At 39.5% G+C, this 21510-nt stretch overlaps 2 protein-coding genes across 2 annotated transcripts in view; both read right to left on the bottom strand.

Moving 5' to 3' along the window:
- Positions 1 to 2880, bottom strand: part of LOC146463672 (uncharacterized) — an 8894-nt gene extending 6014 nt beyond the window's left edge. The window contains exons 1-3 of the mRNA XM_085084201.1: positions 2742 to 2880; positions 1963 to 2045; positions 799 to 840 (exon numbers count right to left, since the gene is read on the bottom strand). Of these exons, the coding sequence (XP_084940327.1) occupies positions 799 to 840; positions 1963 to 2029 (109 nt within the window). The 5' untranslated portion in view covers positions 2030 to 2045; positions 2742 to 2880. The remainder of the gene's footprint in view (positions 1 to 798; positions 841 to 1962; positions 2046 to 2741) is intronic.
- Positions 2881 to 9428: 6548 nt separating this feature from the next.
- Positions 9429 to 19741, bottom strand: LOC146463671 (RNA 3'-terminal phosphate cyclase-like). Its single transcript, XM_085084088.1, has 11 exons — positions 19338 to 19741; positions 17778 to 17947; positions 17252 to 17487; positions 16702 to 16840; positions 16230 to 16288; positions 15369 to 15510; positions 14726 to 14850; positions 14499 to 14557; positions 13088 to 13182; positions 12623 to 12727; positions 9429 to 10244 (listed from the first exon to the last, which is right to left on the bottom strand). The coding sequence occupies exons 1-11, from the start codon at positions 19564 to 19566 to the stop codon at positions 10098 to 10100; spliced, it is 1506 nt and encodes a 501-aa protein (XP_084940214.1). The 5' UTR covers positions 19567 to 19741; the 3' UTR covers positions 9429 to 10097.
- Positions 19742 to 21510: the final 1769 nt, after the last annotated feature.

Below are 21510 nucleotides of genomic sequence, written 5' to 3'. Positions count from 1 at the left end.
TAATTTATGTCACGTGACTGGAGGTGGTGTGAGTCACGTAAAAGACCGCTGGTTGTTAGTAACCACTGAACATGTCTTCCACCTCAATCATCGCGAGTGAAACTGACATCCTAAGAAGAAGGATCAGAGAGGCCATCGAGATACAGTGCACGATTAGTTTTAAAAAAGGTAGTCAATTGAGTACTTAGGTAACTTTGCTTTGCTTTACCGATTGGCCAGTTCACAAATGGATTGCACCAGTTGGATGGATAGGTAATACGCTAGCCTGACTTCAATGCCTTCAAAATAGCTTTTTTGGTGATAACTGTCAAAATTCTCGAACGCTTATTGGCCCCTAGCTATTGTCTATAAGAGTGCAGACAATTAAAATGACGGACGTAACACGCACGCTCTAGGACAGCACTCATGTGCTGGGTAAGTGTTACGACACGACCACATCAGGAGATACATCAAGAGGGTCACATAGTAGTTTTACAAATAACCTCTATATATTGTTTACAGACTCCTATTTTGTCTGTGTGATCGTCGAGATGGTACAGTTCAATCGAACTTTGGTAATTTGAATTTGACATGTCGTTTCTTGCCAAGTCAGACGAGAGATCGAAGGTTTTCGGCTCATTGGTGTTACAACAGTGATAGGATTTTCCATATTTAACGGCAGTTTATAGGGTTTTCTCTTAGTTTATAAGGTTTAGTGCAAAAACGGCACCATCAAATACTCTACACTGAGTGACAAGGATTTGCCGGTTCAAGCCGTATATATCAACTTCAGTAATCAGATATTAAATAAATACTTACCCACACAAGGTTGATCTCTCAGCATCTCAGAACAACGACGAGCTACAATGGGGGAAAAAAAAAGAGAGAAACACAATCAACATTGGCATCTCGGTCAGCGCACTTCCTCGATTTCCACAACTCGATGGAACCACCACCATCTCTAAATGAGTTGCTAGCCGCTTGCATAGTTCTCTCCACTCCGACTCCTCCCCCTCAGTCTCCCTCCACTCCTCCCCCCTCCCCCATGTTCGTGGGTGCCCATTCATACAGGATTAGTGTAGAAACCCCCTGGGTCTGGGGCATCACCGTCTAGCTCTTCGCTCTCCGTCATTCTGCCTACGCTCTAGGATAATTACAGTGTCAGCTTTGAATTCTTGTTTAAAGACATGTATCTCAACTTTGTGTGGTGATGTATATTCGTTTAGTCCTAAAGTTTTCACTTTGGTTCCAGATCTCTTAAACTTTTCTCGTTAATAAAGAGGGTCTGTTAGCTGCAGAGGCCAGCGTAGCCTGGCCTATAGCTATAGCTATAGCGGTGAATATGGAGCCCCATTCGAGGCATGGTACAATGATGAGGCTGGCGATGGAGCCATTGAGAAGAAGACCAGCAGACGGTTTGGACATTCACGTGGTTGATATGAGCACGTGTGATATGCCATGGGGGTCCCGTCCCTAGTTTGGGGAACCGCAAAGAACTGACAAGAAGTACATAGGACGGCGTTATGAGACCTGGTTGTGGTTACACAATAGGGTCGGCTGGGCAAGGTCGCATTCAAGTGTCGAAGACTATGGTGGTCTCTTCTTTCGCCTCGAAAGATGAGAGTTCAGCAGTCAGTCTGTGGTTGTGTTACTTCAGGTCGGTGGCGTCTCTTGTGTGAGGCTAGACCAATCTTGGATTTGCATGCACAGCCACATACAGTGCAAATGTGTTTAAGAGTAGATGGAGGAATAGGAAATAGGAAGCCTATAATCAGACAGAAACTGACCAAGTGTGTGATGGCTGGTAGAGTATACCCACCGCCCAGATGGATTGCGTGACGAGCTAACAGAACGTTTTGCTATGTCACACGTTCCCACACCTCTATTTACAATGCGTTATTAGCCTTCCACTCGGGGCTTTTCAAAACTAATTTACAAACCCCTCACTCAACGTTAATCACTGCAAAATACATGACGCCTCACCTTTGACCAAGGTCAGTCCGTGAAAAACGGCAATCACCACACCAATGATCACAATCCTTTGCAACATCTTGGTGCTGAAGAAACTGTAACACAAATTTGAAGTTACATTTTGTGGGAGATAAATAATTTAACTTTGTAAACTGATTGTTAGTAGATGTTCGTACACAGAAAGGAATAGGGCGCTTATCTGAGAGTTTTTTTTTTCTCGCTCTTTCCAAAATTTTCTTTGCGTGTTAAATTAGGGTTGTTTGTATCAAACTACTGAGTGACGTACTTCCTCAGTGTATCCATAGCAACTAAGCTGGTCATCCTACACAGTGCACGTAATCGTAATTTTTCGTAATCGAAATTTGTTATTTTCTCTGATTACTAAACGATCCGTTTGCTAAACGAATACGTTTGCTTTCACTCATGCTAGGTGCCCTTTAATTTACCGTAGAAAAATATCCAGTTAAGGGCCACAGGTTTATGTCCTTCATCGAGTTTCGGACATTTAAAGATTACTCTGGAAAATTGGGGCAATGGGCTCTCCTTGAGCAAACAAATCATCAAGACCAAAGATAGCTTGCGTGCAAAAACGAGAGACTTTCCAGGTCTTTTCATCAGTAAAACTGCTTTTAAGAGGGAAGTGCCAAAGCGAGCTAATGTTTTGACAGCCGTGAGGAATCGAAAGCGGAAAGCAGAACGATGAAATGGCAGCATATGTCATGAAAGAGATTCGAAGGCATGGGAAAAAAAGAACAAAAAGTTCTCAAATACTAACAAACTCGGATACTTACTTCTCTACGGAATTTCAACCCTCTGTTGGCTTCTCCTTTTGCGATGAAGTGAGCAGAGGTCTTAAAATTAACACCTTTGAATTAAGAGACGCGTCTACGGATGGGATTTCGCGTTTTAAGACGTCTGGGACTGTTAATCCATCGTTGATTCTCTCCTTGATTGGTCAACAATGGAATAACATCGATATTTACTGACACTTTGACCTTGATGATTCTACTGATACGGTTGTTCATCTCCTTGATTCGCCGACAATACGTTCCATTCGATTTCATGCTTATGAGTGAAATATTTCAACGTGTGGGCGTTTGATAATAAGGCGCATTGCAGCCTGTTTTGATAATGTAAATGTAAATTACCCCTTTACGCACGTTACGTAACTGACAAATTTTGGCCTTGTTACAATTTAGTGAAAGCAAAATAATAATGTAAAGTTCCATGATCGAAATTTGTCAACAGAAATGCACCAGGCGGACATTTGATAAGTAACAGTGAAGAGGGCGCAATGCTTCTCATAATTTAATTTGATTTATTATTCTCTTAAAAATCATTGAAACTTAGGCAAGAGTAAAAATAAATTGTTGTTGTTGTTGTTGTTGTTTATATACTGTAAATTCTATTTGAACACCTAAATGTAGTGAGATGGGACATCAGCACCTCAGAGCAGCCATGGCAACCATCATTATTTCCCGACAGATCCCAACCAGATTCCACACACCTCCTACCGGGGAATGGTTCAATTTTTATAGAGGAGAGTGGCTGCTAGAATTTTGCCCCCCCCCCCCCCCAGCTCCTTGGAATTCCATTTTTCCTGGATGCCCCCCCCCCCCCCCCCTTCCAATCTCCCTCAGAAAAACAAGAGAGAGAGAGAGAGAGAGAGAGAGAGAGAGAGAGAGAGAGAGAGAGAGAGAGAGAGAGAGAGAGAGAGAGAGAGAGAGAGAGAGAGAGAGAGAGAGAGAGAGAGAGAGAGAGAGAGAGAGAGAGAGAGAGAGAGAGAGAGAGAGAGAGAGAGAGAGAGAGAGAGCCAGAGGTATCGGCACTTTTGTAACGAAAAAAGGGAACTTTGGTAACGCATATGGGGAACTTTTCACACGTTCCATAGGGAACATTTGTAACAATGGGGCACTGTCGTAACAAAACAAGGGGAACTTTTGTAACGATACTTTTAACGTCAAATATGTTGCACTGGTATTGTGTACCACATAGTTTTTGCCATTTAAAGGTAAAATGCAGTATGTATATTGTTTTCTTTTCATGACAAAGAACTCCACTGTTTCATAGAAACTTTTTCTTCAACCAACACAGTTTGGCGTTTTTCGGCAATAGAATACTTTTTTTCGATAAAAAAAAAAACACAACAAACTTTTTCCTGACAGGCCGGACTTTAAGTGTTTTGTTATTTTGGCGTCTGGTTTAGTTGTTGAACAGAATTGCGTAAAGCACACACGAAACAACAGGTCACCAATTACCGTCTTCCGATCACGTGTTTTCCTCACACATTGATAGCGTGTGGACAACGGTGAATAGTAATCAGCGAAAGTAATTCGTTGCAATTTGATGGATAAAACGTTCACAAATGAACTTTGAACTGGGAATACCATTTATCAAAATTTAACCGGGTTGTCAATTAATTCGGAATTTTGGTAACCCCGAATTGTTTTGGATTTTAACTATGCTCTGTGACTGCTTCAAAAATAAACATGTAATCGCCGGTTTTCACCCCGTGGGAGGGGGGTACTCCCTATAATGGCCTACAAAGGGAGGCTCCGCCCGAAAGGGGTACCTTTTTCACGCTTCCCGGGTATATGAAAGGGTAGGGATTTCACGAGTCGAAGTATATGAAAGGCCGGTAGGGAAATCTGTTATTTGGGTATTTAAAAGGGCCTTTTATTATTTTCCAATGGAAGGTATACGAAAGGGGTACCATTTGTCAATTGAAGGTATACGAAAGGGGTACCATTTGTCAATGGAAGGTACACGAAAGGGGTACCTTTTCTGCCAAAAATGGAATAAAAAAGGGTAAGGGGTCGGACCTCGGAAAGGAGCCTCCCCGTTGATTTTTTTTAGTACCCCCATCCCCGGGGTTTTCACTGTCACGCCATTAAAAAAATCGAAACCATTGCGTGAGTGAAGTCAAGAAATTGACATGTTATAGATGATAAATAAATAAGGAATCTCATCAAGTATTAGGTCTGTGCGGTATTCTGTACTCGAGTTATTTGACAAAATGTTCCACATAAATTTATAGAGCTTAGTATGGAGACACCATGTGGTTGCCCCTCTGAGGGGCACCAACATGGCGGCCGGAAATATCAAAAAAACATCTGGAGTTCACTTTCGCCAGAAAAGAGGTTTGTTTTCCCTTGTGAATGTTTTGAGGTTTCGATAAATATTTTTCCTCAAACTTAAATTGGTTAGAATGCTGAAAATCACCCGAAGAGTCATTTTTAATATACGGAACAGCTCTGTCACGGCCGTCCTCCTGATGTCAAGCACGATGAAAACTCGGAAATTGAAACTGTTCTATTTTCAAAAGGAAGTAGAACATCGAGCAAAGGAATTGTGAAAAAGACATGTTGTTAGGTAACTTGCCTTCAATGAAGGTAAAAATTTTGTAGGCCTCCCGGTTTTGAATTCTAGAATTTGGTGACGTGACGTGAAAACCCATAATACGCCATCCACTTAACCAATCAGATGTAAAATCAAAGCCATTCAAGACTTGGTCACATAACTTAAACAACCACCCACGAGCCAGTTTCAGAAGCATGCAATCGAATTATTATTGCTCTTCGCCAAACTACGGTACAATTTTTGTTAGTAAATTAAATTTAATAAATTCAACTTTACATCAACACAGCAGGAACAGATCTTGGATTTAGAAGATCAGGAGGCTAAAAAAAACCCTAACTGAAAATAAACTGGTAATAAAAAGGTTACTGTTGATGTTCCTGAACGTAAATATGTTTATTCTTCTTTTTTGGCCTTCACTCAGGTCTCTGTCTAAGGTACTTTAGATATCATGACAAGACCTTCATTCCCTCAAGTTATTATACTCTTAAGAGGGGATAACTTCTTTTATGCCCCTTGTACTGACGAAAATGCCTTCAAAAGAAACACAACTCTATCTCGGATCGACCTTTACAGTGCTCTAACCTCATTGGTCCAAAGCTCTGGACCAATAGCAAAACAGGGGCGCATTTGTGATCCGCTAAGCGATATAAATACGGTTAAAACATTTGAGCGTTTTCCGTGGCGACCGGATACACAGCAACTGACGAGATTCCAAGATTAACGAAACTACAGTGTTGCATGAGAAACAACATGAGACACTCGCCAGAAGTAATTTAATTAGCGTCCTAGAGAATCACAAGGCAGTTGCCGACTGTATTAGCTTTAAATATCTGCTGGGGATGCAGCTAACGCGGCCACAAAATAATGGAGGTACATGTCAGCTCTGGGAACACAATAGTTATTTTCTAGATACGTAGCAACTCAAAGAGCTAAAAGACAACTGTAACGAGCCATAGCGCTCGGAAGCGAGAGACAATGATCCGCTTTGTAAATAGGTGGATCTGTTAGTCTCATATCCGTGATAAACAAACATCCTGCAATCTTCCTGCAGCGATACACAATAGCATCATCATGAAATTACGAGTAAAGAGATCCACGGATCCTGTGTCTTCACAGATAACATTTATTTAGCGCTACCTGAAATCTTGCAGTTAATCCGAACCGATAAACCTTAACAAATGGCACAGAGCTAGCATACACAATTACACATCAATAACTAATCCTAACGGCTCAGAATGATCAGTAAGGAACCCTCCATTCAGTATCAGATATTTGAGAATTGCCCCTCACAATCAAGATAAACACAATTAAGCAGAGCGGTCGAATCACATTTTGATCAAAACGGAAGAAGCTCTTATAGAAAGGAAATTCGCTTAAGACATTTTTTTTATTGCTTAAGACATGCTTGTAAAAGCAATTTGAAAACCTGAAAAGGCTTTTATCAACACACCGGACACACAGTGGGAGTCACGCAGATTAGTCGAACTCATTTTGACATGCCAATTCACCCTCGTTTTTCCTCCCTTGATCTATTCTTCCCTTAATAAATTACAAATATAGATCGAAGAGGGGTTGAAAAGGCAGCTGCGTTTGATTAATAAACAAACGACAAATTATCCGTTTTTTAAATTTTCGAGGTACAGTTCTGTGATCAAAAGGTCTAAGAAAACATGGTTGCCCCAGCTAACTTAATGAAATTTAATGATCAATTGGTGATCTAAGAAAGAATTAAGACGTTTATACTTTCAAAATGTTGGATTTTTCGTTCAGCTATGACAAGAGAAAACACAAACAACGCCAGGAGGACCCTTTGCCACGCCAAACTATCAATGTATTAAAGACTTTTGAATTCGTGTTCGTCGAGTATTTTCTGTTTCATATATGACTACAACAATAAAATGGAGAACAGTTTAGCTCCTGATAATAAAAATATAAGCCCTCAGCCCCAGGAAAAGGCAGAAAAACATAAAACCTCGTGTTGATTGTGCTCAACTACAATCCCATAGAGATTGTTCAGCCTCTTTAGTTACCTTGATCGCCCCAGTCCATTCCACGTGCATCCGTCGCCCGCCGGAGTAAAGATCCAGAGGTCTGTCTTTATTTAAATTAAAACTAAAGGTTTCATATTAAAAACTATGCCAATGCTTGTTTGACATGGAAAAGTGCAAACGTACACTTTGCGCAAGAGCAAAACTTGCAGATGAAACGTACGGGTGTGAGGAAATTACTACCGCTGCAATGCTTGTCCAGTAAATATTTAGCCTTCATCTATTTCTTTACGTAGAACCCTTTAAAAGGTAAATTGATGGATAAAAAATGGCTTTTTGCTCCAAATAATCCTGTTGATACTAAAATGAAAACGTAGTCTATTTACAGATCTACAAGAACTGTAGTGTCGGGGTGTGTACAGGGAAAATGGACGCGGCGTTTTTAATTTTTTTTTTTCGCGCGCTCCGCAGTCGACCTTGCATTCCGCACGCGCTCTTTTTTGCGCCCGTGCTCCACTCGTTCAGCTATAAAATAACGAAAAGAAGGGAAAAGAAAAGAAAAACAAAGACAAACAAAGATAAAAAGAAGAAGAAAAACTGAGAATGGAAGAAAAAGAAAGAAATGGTTGTGGAGAGACTAACCAAAATCCGCAACCATATACCCCTGACAAACACGGCGAGCATCCACGCCCCTTTCATTCTGACCCGGGAGTCCTCCCAAGGACGGTGATGGCTATAAGCTTTCATTGCATTCATATTTTTGTTTTCATACCAAGTTTAGAAGAATATTCTGACCATGTCAGTATTTCTACGAAATTCATTAAATACCGATAGCAAATTTAAAACAACTACAAAATCTGCTACCGGCAAAAAAGCTTCTTAAATGGTTTTCTTACTACTTGCTGGTCATATGGTACAAGAGTTCCATCGTCAGAATCCTGTGACATATTACTACCGAACTCTAAGTAAGTATCCTTCCCTGCAAATATCTCTACTCCCAGCAAATTCGAGACCTAGGAAACTTGTGGGAGCATGATCTTCCCCGGAAAAGTGGCATAAACCAACTAAGCTCTAAGGTGAAAATTGATCATCATTGAGCACGTCCATTTGAAGTTATTCACGTTGCTCTAATGTTTACACTGTCAATTTGTTTTTATGACATTATTTTATGCACTAATCATGTCATTTAGCTTCATTCAATACCACAATGAGTGACACAAGAAAACTATTGTATACATATGCCTTAAAAGCGCTTAAGGCAAAAAGCGCCAAAGCCATCATATAAAGGTCTTTTAGCTTTAACTCCCTATCCTTTTGGAGGACAAAAATGAATTTTGGGTCACTTCTTACTATTGTGCGAGCGCACAATTTGGTGGGTATAAATTTTCTTATCTCTCGCAAAAACATATCGAAAACACCTTTTGGAACATATGGCAAATAGGGAGCTTCCGTAACGTTGCCTTTATTTAGACATGGGTAACTAAAAAAAATTATAAAAAATTAAAAATTCTTCTAATTCTCTTTGGCTTTCTTTTGTTAGAATACCTAATAGTTTTTCTAATTGCTGTCAAAATTCCAGAGACATTGATGATCTCGAAGCGATAAAATAATTTATTCAAAGTCGCGGAACAAAAAATGGGCTTTTTTCGAATCTTGAAACCTTTCATCGACTTGAAAAGTCAAATACATACACGGCAGATTTTTTGGGGACGTGATATCATCGATTTTAAGTGTCGTGGTAATCGAGAGAATGGTATGGGACACAAATGGAAAGGCAATAGCTTCAATTCACCACAAAAAATAATTTAAAAGCTTTAAATTAAAGGCTTACCACGAGATAGGGCCCTTTTGTAACCTCTCGGGCACTAATCATGACCTATATCAGTCATCTTTGAGTGGTATTGGCTGTGAACCTACATGCAGTAAGTTTACATGCTAATGCATAGTTACACAGCTAATTATAATTTACCACGCAATTTAGGCAAAGATATATCAATAAGAGAATAATGTTACCAAAGTGCCTGTTCATACCTCTGGAGAGAGAGAGAGAGAGAGAGAGAGAGAGAGAGAGAGAGAGAGAGAGAGAAAAGAACATACGGTCTCACTTCACTTTTTTTTTTTCGATTATTGTAAATTGTTTCATCGACCGTACTCAGTAAACCGCATGTCCTTCGGATTGAGCTCTTTTTAAAACACCAGAGCCGTTCGTCTTTTGCCGGCCCCACATGTTCGATCTTCTCAAGACAATCGTGAATGACTGAATCAATGTCGAATGGAAGTGATAAAAACGCATTTCGTCAGTGAAGGTAATCGCTGATCAATCGGCTGCTCTTCGGAACTCCAAATGCGCAAAAGCCTAGGGATCATAAGTAATGAAACCAAGTCCTTATTGTCCTGTAGACGTTTTTTCCGACCACGTCAACTTTATGGTGGTAAAACCGCTTGTAACACGGCCCTGAAATCGCGTGTTCCGTGTCCCTCTGGCTCATGGTGACGTGAACGCATCCAACAAACGCAGTGTAGCTGCATTGAAAGGGTCATAGATCCGGTAAACGCATTCAAGACGGTAAGTAAAACATCATAACGTATTGGCTTCAGGTTCTGTGAACGGAGGTAAACTGGACATCCTGCAAAGTCCGGTGAACGCACTCTAACCGCACGTCCGATAGCTTAACTACCTTACGAAAGCACTGTGACCGCGTTCCCCTCGCGTGGGCCCCTGCGAACGCAGCGCGACTGCACCCCGCGCGGAATGATTGACAGCCCAAGGCTTAACGGTCCCCTCTGATGTTTGATAATTTAGACTGTCGAGTCTACCCTATCTTCGATGTCGTCAGGAGGAACTACGTCTTCATTAACACATCCTTGGCCTTCGCATTCAATCAAGACACTCCTACCAGGTTTTGCACCCTTCGCTCTATCACCTTGTGTAACATTAAACTTGACCTGCAGGGATAAAAAGAATGTAGTATGTTACCGATGCAGCTAAGAGGTTATTGCGTTCGACGTAGAAAGAACGCACTGCTAATACAGATTGGAGTGGAGATTGTATGGGACAACGTTGATTGAATGAATGAATCTTGGGACTCGTATCTGGCATCCCCCGAAGATTTTGCAGGGGCGGATGACATCATCACCAACTTGGCAAAGGGGAGAGAGCCTGGTGATATCGAACGCACTCCCTAATCTTTGATCGTTATTTCTAGTTAACCCTTAACTTCCTGGGACTGCCAAAGGATAAATTTACAAATATAACCAAATTTCAACAGAGGATCAAACACACCCATAGAGAAGTGGTAGCTTCATTTAAAGTAATGTTTAAAACACGAGCAGCAGTGTTTTATCGGAATTTAAAACCACGAGGCTCAGCCGAGTGGTTTTTGACCCGACAAAACACGTGCTGTGAGTTTTTTGAACGGCTTCAAAAACATTCCTGGAAAAGCATGTGTCAAGAGAGTTCATAATAATAATGCTTTGGCGAACGTTGGAAATTAGCATAGGAGAAAAACACTGCATACTAATAAGGAGGAGGTTTTATCGGATACAAAACCACTGCACGTGATGTTTTATCGACCATTTGATAGGTCAATGGGCTTATGAATTATTAATGAGTTTTTGAATGCAGCATTAGAGACATTTAGATTCAAGTACGAGTATGACTGCCAATACGAGATTTGACTTCAAGTTTTTGGGGACGTACTAAGAAGAGATACATGACGTATATCCCAAGAAGCCCCATTTTACTCTTTGTGAGCGACGAACTTGACGCAGTTGTTTTGAATGATGACACCTAAGCACTTCATGATTAAAAAAAACGAGATCACCTTCGTTTCGAGGACTTGTTTTCGCCACTACGACATTCTCACAAGAACTCGCAGTAAAATGACGGCTATCTCGTTTTCCCGCCAAAATGACACTGGTTCACGCGCACGCACTCTTTGTCTATTGGAAAAACTCGTCGCCGTTCTCATAGTCATATTATCTTATCTTATAATCGTATTATCGTGGTCGTATAATCTTAAGGTCTCTAACTGTAAGGCGGCGAAGACCTTCATGTACATTGCCAGCAGAAGTAATATATCAAAGTCACGAGACATAGTGTTTCCTCACATATCAAACACCGAGAAGAGAGTTGAAAACAAAACGCGTAGCGGAGTATTTTTGACGAACTTCGAGGTTTTTGATATTGCGATGAAACACTGTGACGAGTGTTTGATATAACTTCTCAAATAAACTTATTTTGAAGGGGAAATTAAGGATGCAAAAACGAGGAGACGTCACAGACACGTCACGGTGCATGATTTCCTTTGTCTTTGGCTTTTGAATTATTAATGAGTTTGAGAATGATGTTTCAAAAACCTGAGCAGAAGTCAAGGGAACAGCGTATCTTAATGTCCCAATATCAACAGGTACATTCCCCTTGCTGTTTTCTGTATGTTTCGTATGGTAAAAGTTGGGAGAATTTATTTCAACATCAAGACATCTTTGGCGATCATTTCCTTCATTTTCCTGACTTAAACCGTTTGTTCAACTTGTGATTTTGTAAGGAAAATTTAGATTCTGATCACTAAAGGGTGAAAGATGCCAAGTCCCTAGCTATCCACCTGGCCCTAGTTGTTCAAAGAGCGGATAATTCTATCAAGTGGATAAAATGTACTCCAACCACTACAATTTTTCCGCTGGGTAGCGCGTTATCCGCTCAAAAAGTTATCCGCTCTTTGAACAACTGGAGCCTGGTTTACAAATAGACTGTTCTTCAACCTTGCGGCCGAAAACTAAAATAAGTTAAAATTAAAAACGTATACCAGCACTAGAAAGAGCACTTTTACTTTAGTAACCCTTCAAAGCTAAGTTTCAGCATATCAGGTGTAATATCAGCTGAGAAAGTGTAAGTTCAAAAATGAAAAATTTACAGACGTTTGTATGACTGGGGGTATGACGTATACCCCCAGTCACATTTCATCTTACATTTCTTAAGCTGATTTAACACTTAAGATGTTGGAACTTTGCAAGGTTACTAAAGTAAAGGTGTTCTTTCCAGTGCTGGAATCAGTTTTTCATTCAGTTCAATTTTAACTCATTCAAATCTGTTGCCGCCATTTTGGAGAAGGTTCTATTAGATGTAAGTGTCAATGTTGTTGGCTTTGAATATTTGAAAAACTGACAACAATGTCCTCTACCAAACTGACTGGGCTATACCAAAACAGGACTACACAAGGGGGCGTACTTCTCTTTCGGGTTCAAACCTTCAAGTCACCACAAAATAATACTACTCTCAGTCTACAAGGATGTAACTGAATACAACATGTCAGTGTGTGACTCACCTCCGTGAAGGCTTCAATCGCCTTGATCACAGTTCTTGATCGCCTGTTAAGGGGTGATACTCTGAGGGTTGACTTTCCATTTGCCAGTGACATAAATAGAATGGCCTGAAGATAGGTAAAATGAATACTGAGACAAACATTGATAGAGCTGGCTTTACAGCTACCACAGTTGAAAGGCCACATTTTGAGCTTTCATCCGCGGACGTAAACGTAGAACATAATAGATAGTATTGTACCACACAGAAGAACGGGTTAGTGGCTTTCATTGGAACGGCTATGTATCAATGCCCTTTTGTGCAAAGGCTGAGACAGTTAGAATCTTTGGAAGTGCTACCAGAACCAGAACCGGCCCATTGGTAGTTGTTCTGTTGATGCTGCTCAACTCAACAATTATTGGAGTAACACTGTTTGAAGAACAGTTTTAATGATTGAAAGACAAGTTCAAATTAAAACCTCTTTTCTGACCTGGTCCTGTAACATGTCATCCACACACGATCCACTGTTGATATTGTACAGAAGCATTCTCACAGCTTGATATACCACCTGATCAGGACTCCAACCTAATATCACCAAAAAACAATATCACTTATGCTGGCTTGTTAAGGATGGTGCCTTTTGCTACTGCGCATATGTTCTGCATATGCAATTTGAGAAACCCTGATTTCTTTACGGTGGCACCTACTAATTCAAAGATATTTTTGTGTAGTTTATGGCTATGCAGAAAACTAGAAGATCATAGCAAGGGTTATTAAAATCCAAAAAGAAAACTGGGGGTAACTACGTATTTTCTGAGATAATTAAGCTTCAATTTGGAAAAAAAAGCCACATATTATCATATATTTCAACGCTTTTACGAATCACTGTTGCTTAAATGCATGGTTACGCCCAATTTCCTTTTTGGATTTCATAGCTTTAAACTGCACAAAAATACTTCTGTAACAGTAAGTGCTGTACCATCCTTGAGGCATATCAAGGCGAGGGACCAAGGGGACCTGGGGCCCTACCTTTCTGTCACAGAATGTAGTGCATCTGTCAATGTTAAGCAGAAGTAGAGGAGCCCAGACAGATGTGGTGCATTTGACTCTTTTGAAGAATTTTTTTTTATCAAAATCCCCTCCCACTGGGCTGGGCAATGACGCCAAAATTATTAATTTTATATGCCCACATTTTGAGCGATTTTCGTGTAATTCGATTTCAGGTACATATCCATCCTCGGATATCCAGGGGGAGATAGTTGAGTCCAGAGGAAGACAAAATGGGTAAGTTTACAAGAACAAACGACCCAACTATCTACCCATAGGTCTCCAAGGATGGTACAAACCAAATCCACATTGGCGATACAGTAAATTCAACAACCAAAATAATATCCTAGGGTGAAAGTTCAAATATCCCATCTATTCCCTTCTCCCACACTTGGGCTTAAGGCCAATGATAGATGCTAGTTAACCATATTTGAAAAACGTTTGATCTAAGTACCCATCATTCTCAGCTCTGACCCCACCCCCCACCTCTACCCCCCTTATAATTATTATAACTAGTGTGAAAGTAAAAGTAGGGTTATTTGAAACACTTTTAGTTTATGTAAAACCAATGACCTATTTTCTTTGTTTCTTTGTTTGTTTTTATTGCTGTTGTTGTTGCTGTTGTTGCAGAAACAGGTACACTGGAACCCCCCCCCCCCCCCCCCTCACCAACACCTGCTATTATGGAGAGTTTTCTTGGTCCCACTCCATATATTTTCCATTCAAATTAACTCGATTAATAAGTATACTCCGTAATACAGACACTTTTCTGGTTCCAATGCCATAAACCTGGGAGCAACGGGAAAGCCAAAAAACAGATGTATTAAAACATTTAAGCTTGTGGGTATACTTGCCTCTTTTCCACAGAGCAGTCCCCGATAACACAAGCCCAGAGGACATTTCTGCAAGGAGACTGAAAAAAAGATTACATGAGTTAGTTTCATGTACAGGACATAATTATGTGCAACTATTTCAATTGAATACTGGTCCTGGAAGTTTCTTGGACAAATAACTGAAACCTCAGAAAAAGTTAAAAGTGTTGGTAAAAGAAAGGAAATTGCATCAGCTTGCATGTACTTACATCAATCCCTGTCCCATTCCTTCACGTCGGCTGTCACGATCTCGACAACTTGAAAGGTCCACTGAAATACCTGGTAGCTTTTCCTTCAACATTCGATGTGCTTCTTTTGACATGATTTGAGCCACCTAAGGTTGAATCAATATAATGCGACATGACTATAAGTACACATGTTACCTTGAGCTTTTCACCTGTAACAATCCTGCTACTTTGTGAGTAAAATGAGCCTATTTGTAAACATCAGTATTACCTGTGACATCAAGTTTATCATTTTATTGTTATGGTTAGCTGTCGATCAGAGATGCGGTTCAAGAAAAATTGCAAACCCTCCTAACATATTGAAAAGTTAAGGGAAATCCAAACTGAAAGGGAGGGGGGGGGGGGGGGGAAGAACTCAAGAGCAAACATTTTAAAGGAAAGTATGAAGGAAATTGGAATTTTCAGAGGCGTAGAGTTAGGGGGGGAGGGGAGGTTCAAGCCAAACTTCAACCTACTTCTCACTAAACATCATGCACCAATACGATGCTGTGAAGCTTTTGTGGCAATCAAAATTGGTAAACGGTGGTTCTCAGTGTGTGGAAATTGGATGAAACTCTTCCTCCTGGTTGACATATTACTTAAAATTCATACAGCTTAAAAAACTCACCCTCATTGGTTTATCGCCCCCAACAAATGCCCAACCAGTCACTTTTTTCACAGTACCACTCTCTGTCATATTGACTGGTGACAGGTTGTAAACGGGGAGACTTTCTAAGCACACTTTACCCTCCCAGAAAGGATAATAACTCCTACAAAACAATCAAAGAAAGGAACTGAATGTACATGAACCTCTATTAACGGTTCTGAGCCTGGTGGTTAAAGCTCACAGTCTATAGAGTGGCAAAGTAATGCTGTCACAAGAAAATTATATTACATACAGACTGCACTTCTAATGTCAACTGATGTCTCAAGATCTGCTAATCAAATCTATATGCCTGTAGGAACATTTGGCTCAATTGAGCCATAAACATGTGAGATCTATGGATTGTCAAAGGTTTAATCCCTTAAATAAGAAAAAAGTTTCTAAAGAAATGGTGGTCCTGTGATTTGCTCTGACGAAGGGCTTACAGTACGTTCAAAAAGTGAGCAGTCGAATCTCTTTACAGAAGCCAAATTACCTTAGTTAACAACTCAGTTGATAAAACCATACATTATTTTGTTTTTCTATCACAAAGAGCTAAAGCTCAAAATGTCAGCACTCAAATATCTTAACTGTGGTCAAATTAAATGTGTTCATAATGTGCTCTTAAATGTGCTCAGGGCTTCCATTGATAACAGACAGCTTTTTGCATCTGAAGGGGCTAACCTGAGCTTTACAAATCAATAAAGGTTCTTCTTCTTCTTCTTCATTACCTTATCAACCCTGTTGATAAGACCACCATTCATTCAGACAGTTACTCTGTGGGGCTGAATGTGAATTGAAAAACTGATGTACAGGTCATTAAAACTACGCACTAGTTCCAGTTACCTTTTGCGGATGTCATAGCTAAATTCAAATCCAAAGTTGTTAATAAATGGCTGTACAACCTAAGAGGTATAAAAATAATTGGCACATCTTTTTAATCCTGCAAATATGTTTGTGTACCACATTATTACACTCAAGCATTTTAACTAAAGTATGGAACAAAACAAATATTACTAAGAAACTTTCTTTAGTTTTCTGTAAGTGTATATGAGATCGGATGGTCAGATGCTTGTTAAAGCATTTACAAGAAAAATTAAGAGTAAGGTTATTCAACGTTTTGATGTATCCAACATCATTATCAAGAATGGAGAAAATGTTTAATGGTTCTCTCCAAATTTCATTTTGTTGGGTCAAGAAGACAGACAAGTTTAATTTCCCAGGGTTTTGGAACAAAAATACTCTCTTTTCTAGAACACTGCACCAATCTCCCAACTTTACTGCTTAAATTAAAGCACTACTTGTGTGTAGTACTTACAGTTTGAATGTAATCTGAGTGCATTTCCTTGTAGCGGTGTGTTGAACCCTTCAAGAAAATCCTGTTGTAATGTGTATATTCTGGCACTGGAGCAAATGGCAAGCAGGGCAGAACTGCAGCTACCAGAAGGCTCAAGTGACTGAACAGAAATAGAAACAAAATCCATAAGAACTGTTAAGTACCAAAAGCTCTTCACAATCACACTAGAGAAGAGAAACTTTGCCAATTCTGGTCAGTGTAAAATGCAGATTGTAACCTGGGGAATGGGAATAAGTATAAGAGGAAAATACTTGTAGACTTAGAGTAAAACTAACCTGGGAGAAAAGGGTAAGCCTATTTGACTCGATCTTGTTTCATCTTGTCTGAAATCTATTACAGTCTGAAGGTTACACTCAGCTTGCATTCCACTCCTGGTTAATTTACAAGCAGGAATGAGGAATGATTACTGTAAATGTAAACCCTTCTTTGGGTACATCTGCCAAAATCCTACGATGTACGTACATGTACAGCAATCACTGTTGATGAACACATTTTTGTTACATGTACTTACCCAAGCCTTCCAGCCTCTGCAGAAAAATTTCCATTGAGCAATTCTCCAGGGATGTATGTTACGGTGGACAGACCTGTATTTGCCGCAAGTGTTCCATTGCAGATTTTCCGTAGTAGCTGAAGCACCCTCATGTCATGTGACTGAAGACCAGAATTTTTGACAGCTACATTGGTCATTCTCACTGGGACGCTCATGATGGTGCTTAGAGTTGCAATGGTACTGAGAAATACTCCACTCTATTGTGACAAATAAAAACAAGTTAATAGCCTCTCCAAGAATGTCGGATTGAAATTACATGTATGTATAGAAGATTCAATGATTGGTCTTCTTGTCAATCCTAAACTATCAAATTCACATATCTTTGCAAAACTAGTGGCAACTCAAAAACAAAGTTCTATAACATCTCACACACTACAAACTAAGTGGATTTTAGAATTTCCCTGACTCGTTGAAACATTCCCTGACTTTCGCAAGTCTGAACATCAACTGGTTTTGATAAACACCTGTAACGACATGTCCATGTTACCTCTTTAATGCCTGTCAGGTCAATCTCCAACATTTCATCTGTCAGCCTTAGAACCTTCTCCCCTGGCGCTTTCTTTTTTGTACTTCTCAGAGTGAAATAAGCACCAATTTCCTTGTCATACTCTCTCCTTGAATTAAGGTTACTCAACACACCATATGCCTTGGTCAGTTCTAAATAAAATGAAATATTAAATTTTGTTTGTTGCGCTAACTAATTTTAACCTTTAACCCTTTAAAGGGGAAGTATCATAGGGCTTTTGATATCTTTTGCTAAAAATATTGAAATAAGACCTTCAATCAGCTGCCAAATAATAATAATAATAATAATAAGGAGAAAACAACTCAATTCTTGAAAGGAACAACTCGTGATCTATTCTAGCGCATTTTGGAAACAAAAAATTAATGTGAGAACTTGAAAAACATTAGCCTAACATTTTTCAAGTTTCAATCCACTCTGACCTAATCTGTCTCTGCCTAGAGGCACTAATGAACAGTTTTATTCCACTGAGGTGATAATTTATTACAAAGCTGACAATTACATGTATTTTGTTGTTTCTGCTGAGAGACAAACATTTTTGGGGTTTGAAATGACAGCAAATTTGCGCAAAATACTTCCCCTTTAAAGGGACAGTATCACGCTATTTTTAGTAACACATTGAAAATCGGAAAGACGCTATTCGGTTGATAGCAGCCAAGATATAATGACAAAATTCCATTAAAAGACTATCAGAATGCAAAGAAACTATCCACGGATATTTTCGCTGCCAGATGACCAAGATAGGGAGGGGTTCAAATTTGAAAACGTCTGGCAGACGTTTTCAAATTTCGCTGTTGTAACGTACTAAAAATCGCTGGTTGTACTATATTTTGGTTCAACCTTTCGTCTTAGAATCACTCTTAATATTTCTTTAAATTAGCGATTGAGAAATTAATTAACACAGTGTTCAAAGTTTACATTTAGTGAGTTTTGGCCAAAAATCATGATATCTCCCATCGATCTCCCATGATACTGCCCCTTTAATTCCTGATATCAACAGGTGCTTCTCCCTACTATTCTCTATATAATTGATGTATTATGGGACTAGCTGACTGAGAGAATTTGTTTATTGATCAATGCATGTTATCTTTGCTGATCATTTCCTTTATTCTTGGATCTGAAGGTTTATTCAAGTTGTGACATTGTAAGGAGAAATTAGAAGCTGGTCATTTTCGGGACTTAACCCTTTAACCCCTAATATCAAAGAAGAAATTCTCCTATCTTATTCTCATACTTTTCTTATAAAAGCACTGAGGAGAAATTATTAAAATATCAAGAAAATTGACCTTGGATGATCATATCGGGTAGTGCATTTGAACCCAATTTTCGTACAGCATGGCACGAATTTGAACAAGCCAGTTTTCTAAAGGTCATATACCCTGGGGTTGTGCAGAGTGGGGATGTTGAAGTTTCAACTTAATCGATGCATCAAGTGTTATGTTATAGGAATGTTCTTTTACCCCAATCCCATCGCCCCCACCCCCCACCCCCCTTCCCCAAGAATTAGAGGACATTCATACAAACCTGTGAACATATTCTGAGCTTCTTGGCTCTTGTTCACATCAGGGTGGTATTTCATCGACAATTCGTAATACGCAGCTTTAATCTCAGCTTGTGTGGCGGAGTGAGGCACATCCAGGACGTCGTACAGAGATCTTCTCTTGGAGACGACGCGACTGTGAACACATCTTGCGAAAGTGGCGTTCCAAGAAGGACGGAATGGAAGCACATGTCGACGGGCTGCAATCCTCATATTTCCTTTAACAGCAAAAATTTACGGCCAGGTTAGCGCACCATTGGAAGAAAGCTCAATTTAGCGTGCTGAGGTATAAATTTTCATGATTAGTTGCGGGAAAAATTGAGCTTAAATAGGCCGAGATCAAGAATCTCATCCATCCGCCATTTTGAAAAAGTAATAATTAGTGTCCAGACCTCTCCTGTGGTTCAAAACTTCTTTCCAGACCTCCTGTGAAATTTGCATTTTCCCGCCATTTTTGGGCGCCGTGCAACCCGCGACCCCCTGTTCCCGCCAAAACGTGGTAGCCGCGACAATTCCCGTCGTGAAAAACAAAAGTGAAAATAGCGTGCATGCAAAATTGTTTTAATTTGCTACATTCGTCATTGTCGCTGTTATTTGAAGGAAGACAGTTTTGGACTTCGTGATGGAAAAGAAGGAGCTTAAATTATTTTGCCTAACATTTAAAAGGTAAGATATTTACACACTTACATGCGAAGCTTCGTGGAAAATTACAGACCCTCGAGGTTGAAGTACTAATTGCTTTATGGTGCAAAATTTTGGTGGTTCAACTGACAATGTTGGAACCGTAACACTAGACAATTTTTTTTTCGGTGATGAAAGTTGGTGTAAAGGGTTCTGACTGTTTTAAGATGTCGTTTTAAATACCCACGTACTCATCTTACGTCAAACAAATGCTCGCTTGTTGAACGTCCAGGGTTCTACTCTCCCTAGAGTCATCTCCTTTTCTAACTTAATTAAAAAAGTAGCTAAAGTGTAATTTTAAGAATCCCTCATCTTGAAGTGGGCGTAAAAATAAAATTTTCCTGGGAAGGACCTGCCCCAAAGGGTTACATTTTTCGAGCTGGACGAGGCTGGGATTACACGAGCTGATGTATAAAAAGCAATAGGGAAAACTGTCATGCAGGTATTTAAAGGGCCTTCAAAATATCTCGAAAAGAGTAACCAAAAGGAGATGTAATGAAATGATAAAATGCTAAAATAATAATAATCCCATCCTTAATTAAAATAGTCGTTTCATCGTTTCTGACTAGGGATCCGCTGTTTATGGCGTAAAAGTTCTCAGATCATCACTTTGAATGCTTAGACTACTACTACTAATTATTATTATTATAAAGGCAGTATGTCAACATCCGAATGCCAGATATAAAATAAAAAAAACACACAAGGAGCTAGGCGGAAACCCGTGGCTAGCCCAGCGTCTAAATTTACAATAAAATCATGGGATAAACAAACGAACGCAGAGTCTTATCGAGGCCTCACCCCAAAGCAAATCTACCGCCAGCATGAGAGTGAGAAGAAGAGAATGTATGCCAGCAGGGTGCTAGAAGTGGGACAAGGCTCCTTCACACCACTGGTAATTCACTACCACCAGAGGAATGGCAGGTGAATGCATGAGATATCATAGTAGACTGGCCGAACTTTAATCGACCAAGAAGGGAGAGAATTACGGTATTACAATGTCATGGATTCGCGCCAAAGTCTCATTCGCCCTCCTGAGATCTGCGCTGCTATGCTTGAGAGGCTCACGTTGTACGCGAAGAGCACCGCTGGAGATTGCAGATATCGACTTTGAAATCGATAAACAACTGGCTAGATTTTAGGATGAGAACGAATTTCTCAGTTTTTTTTTTTATCGTTTCTTTTCTTAATTTTCGCAATTTTAGCTGTTTTAAATGACCGATAATAATCCGCTTATATTTTTAATAAGAGTTGTTTTTTTCGTCATCAAGACCGTATTTTAACTTCCAAATATATTTTAGTGATGATGCATTGAATTGTGAATAGATTTTTAATGTTTCTTTTTTGTACTTTTAACTTGTAAATATCGATTTTGCTCGGAATATTTCAATAAAGTTTAATTATTATTATTATTATTATTATTATTATTATTATTATTATTATTATTATTATTACTTAATCAGGAATGTTTTTGTTATT

The sequence above is a fragment of the Pavona decussata genome, unplaced genomic scaffold (assembly GCF_977016875.1).
Source record: "Pavona decussata unplaced genomic scaffold, jaPavDecu1.1 SCAFFOLD_175, whole genome shotgun sequence".
Classification (NCBI taxonomy): Eukaryota; Metazoa; Cnidaria; class Anthozoa; order Scleractinia; family Agariciidae; genus Pavona; species Pavona decussata.
This window is presented reverse-complemented; position numbering and strand designations above follow the sequence as displayed.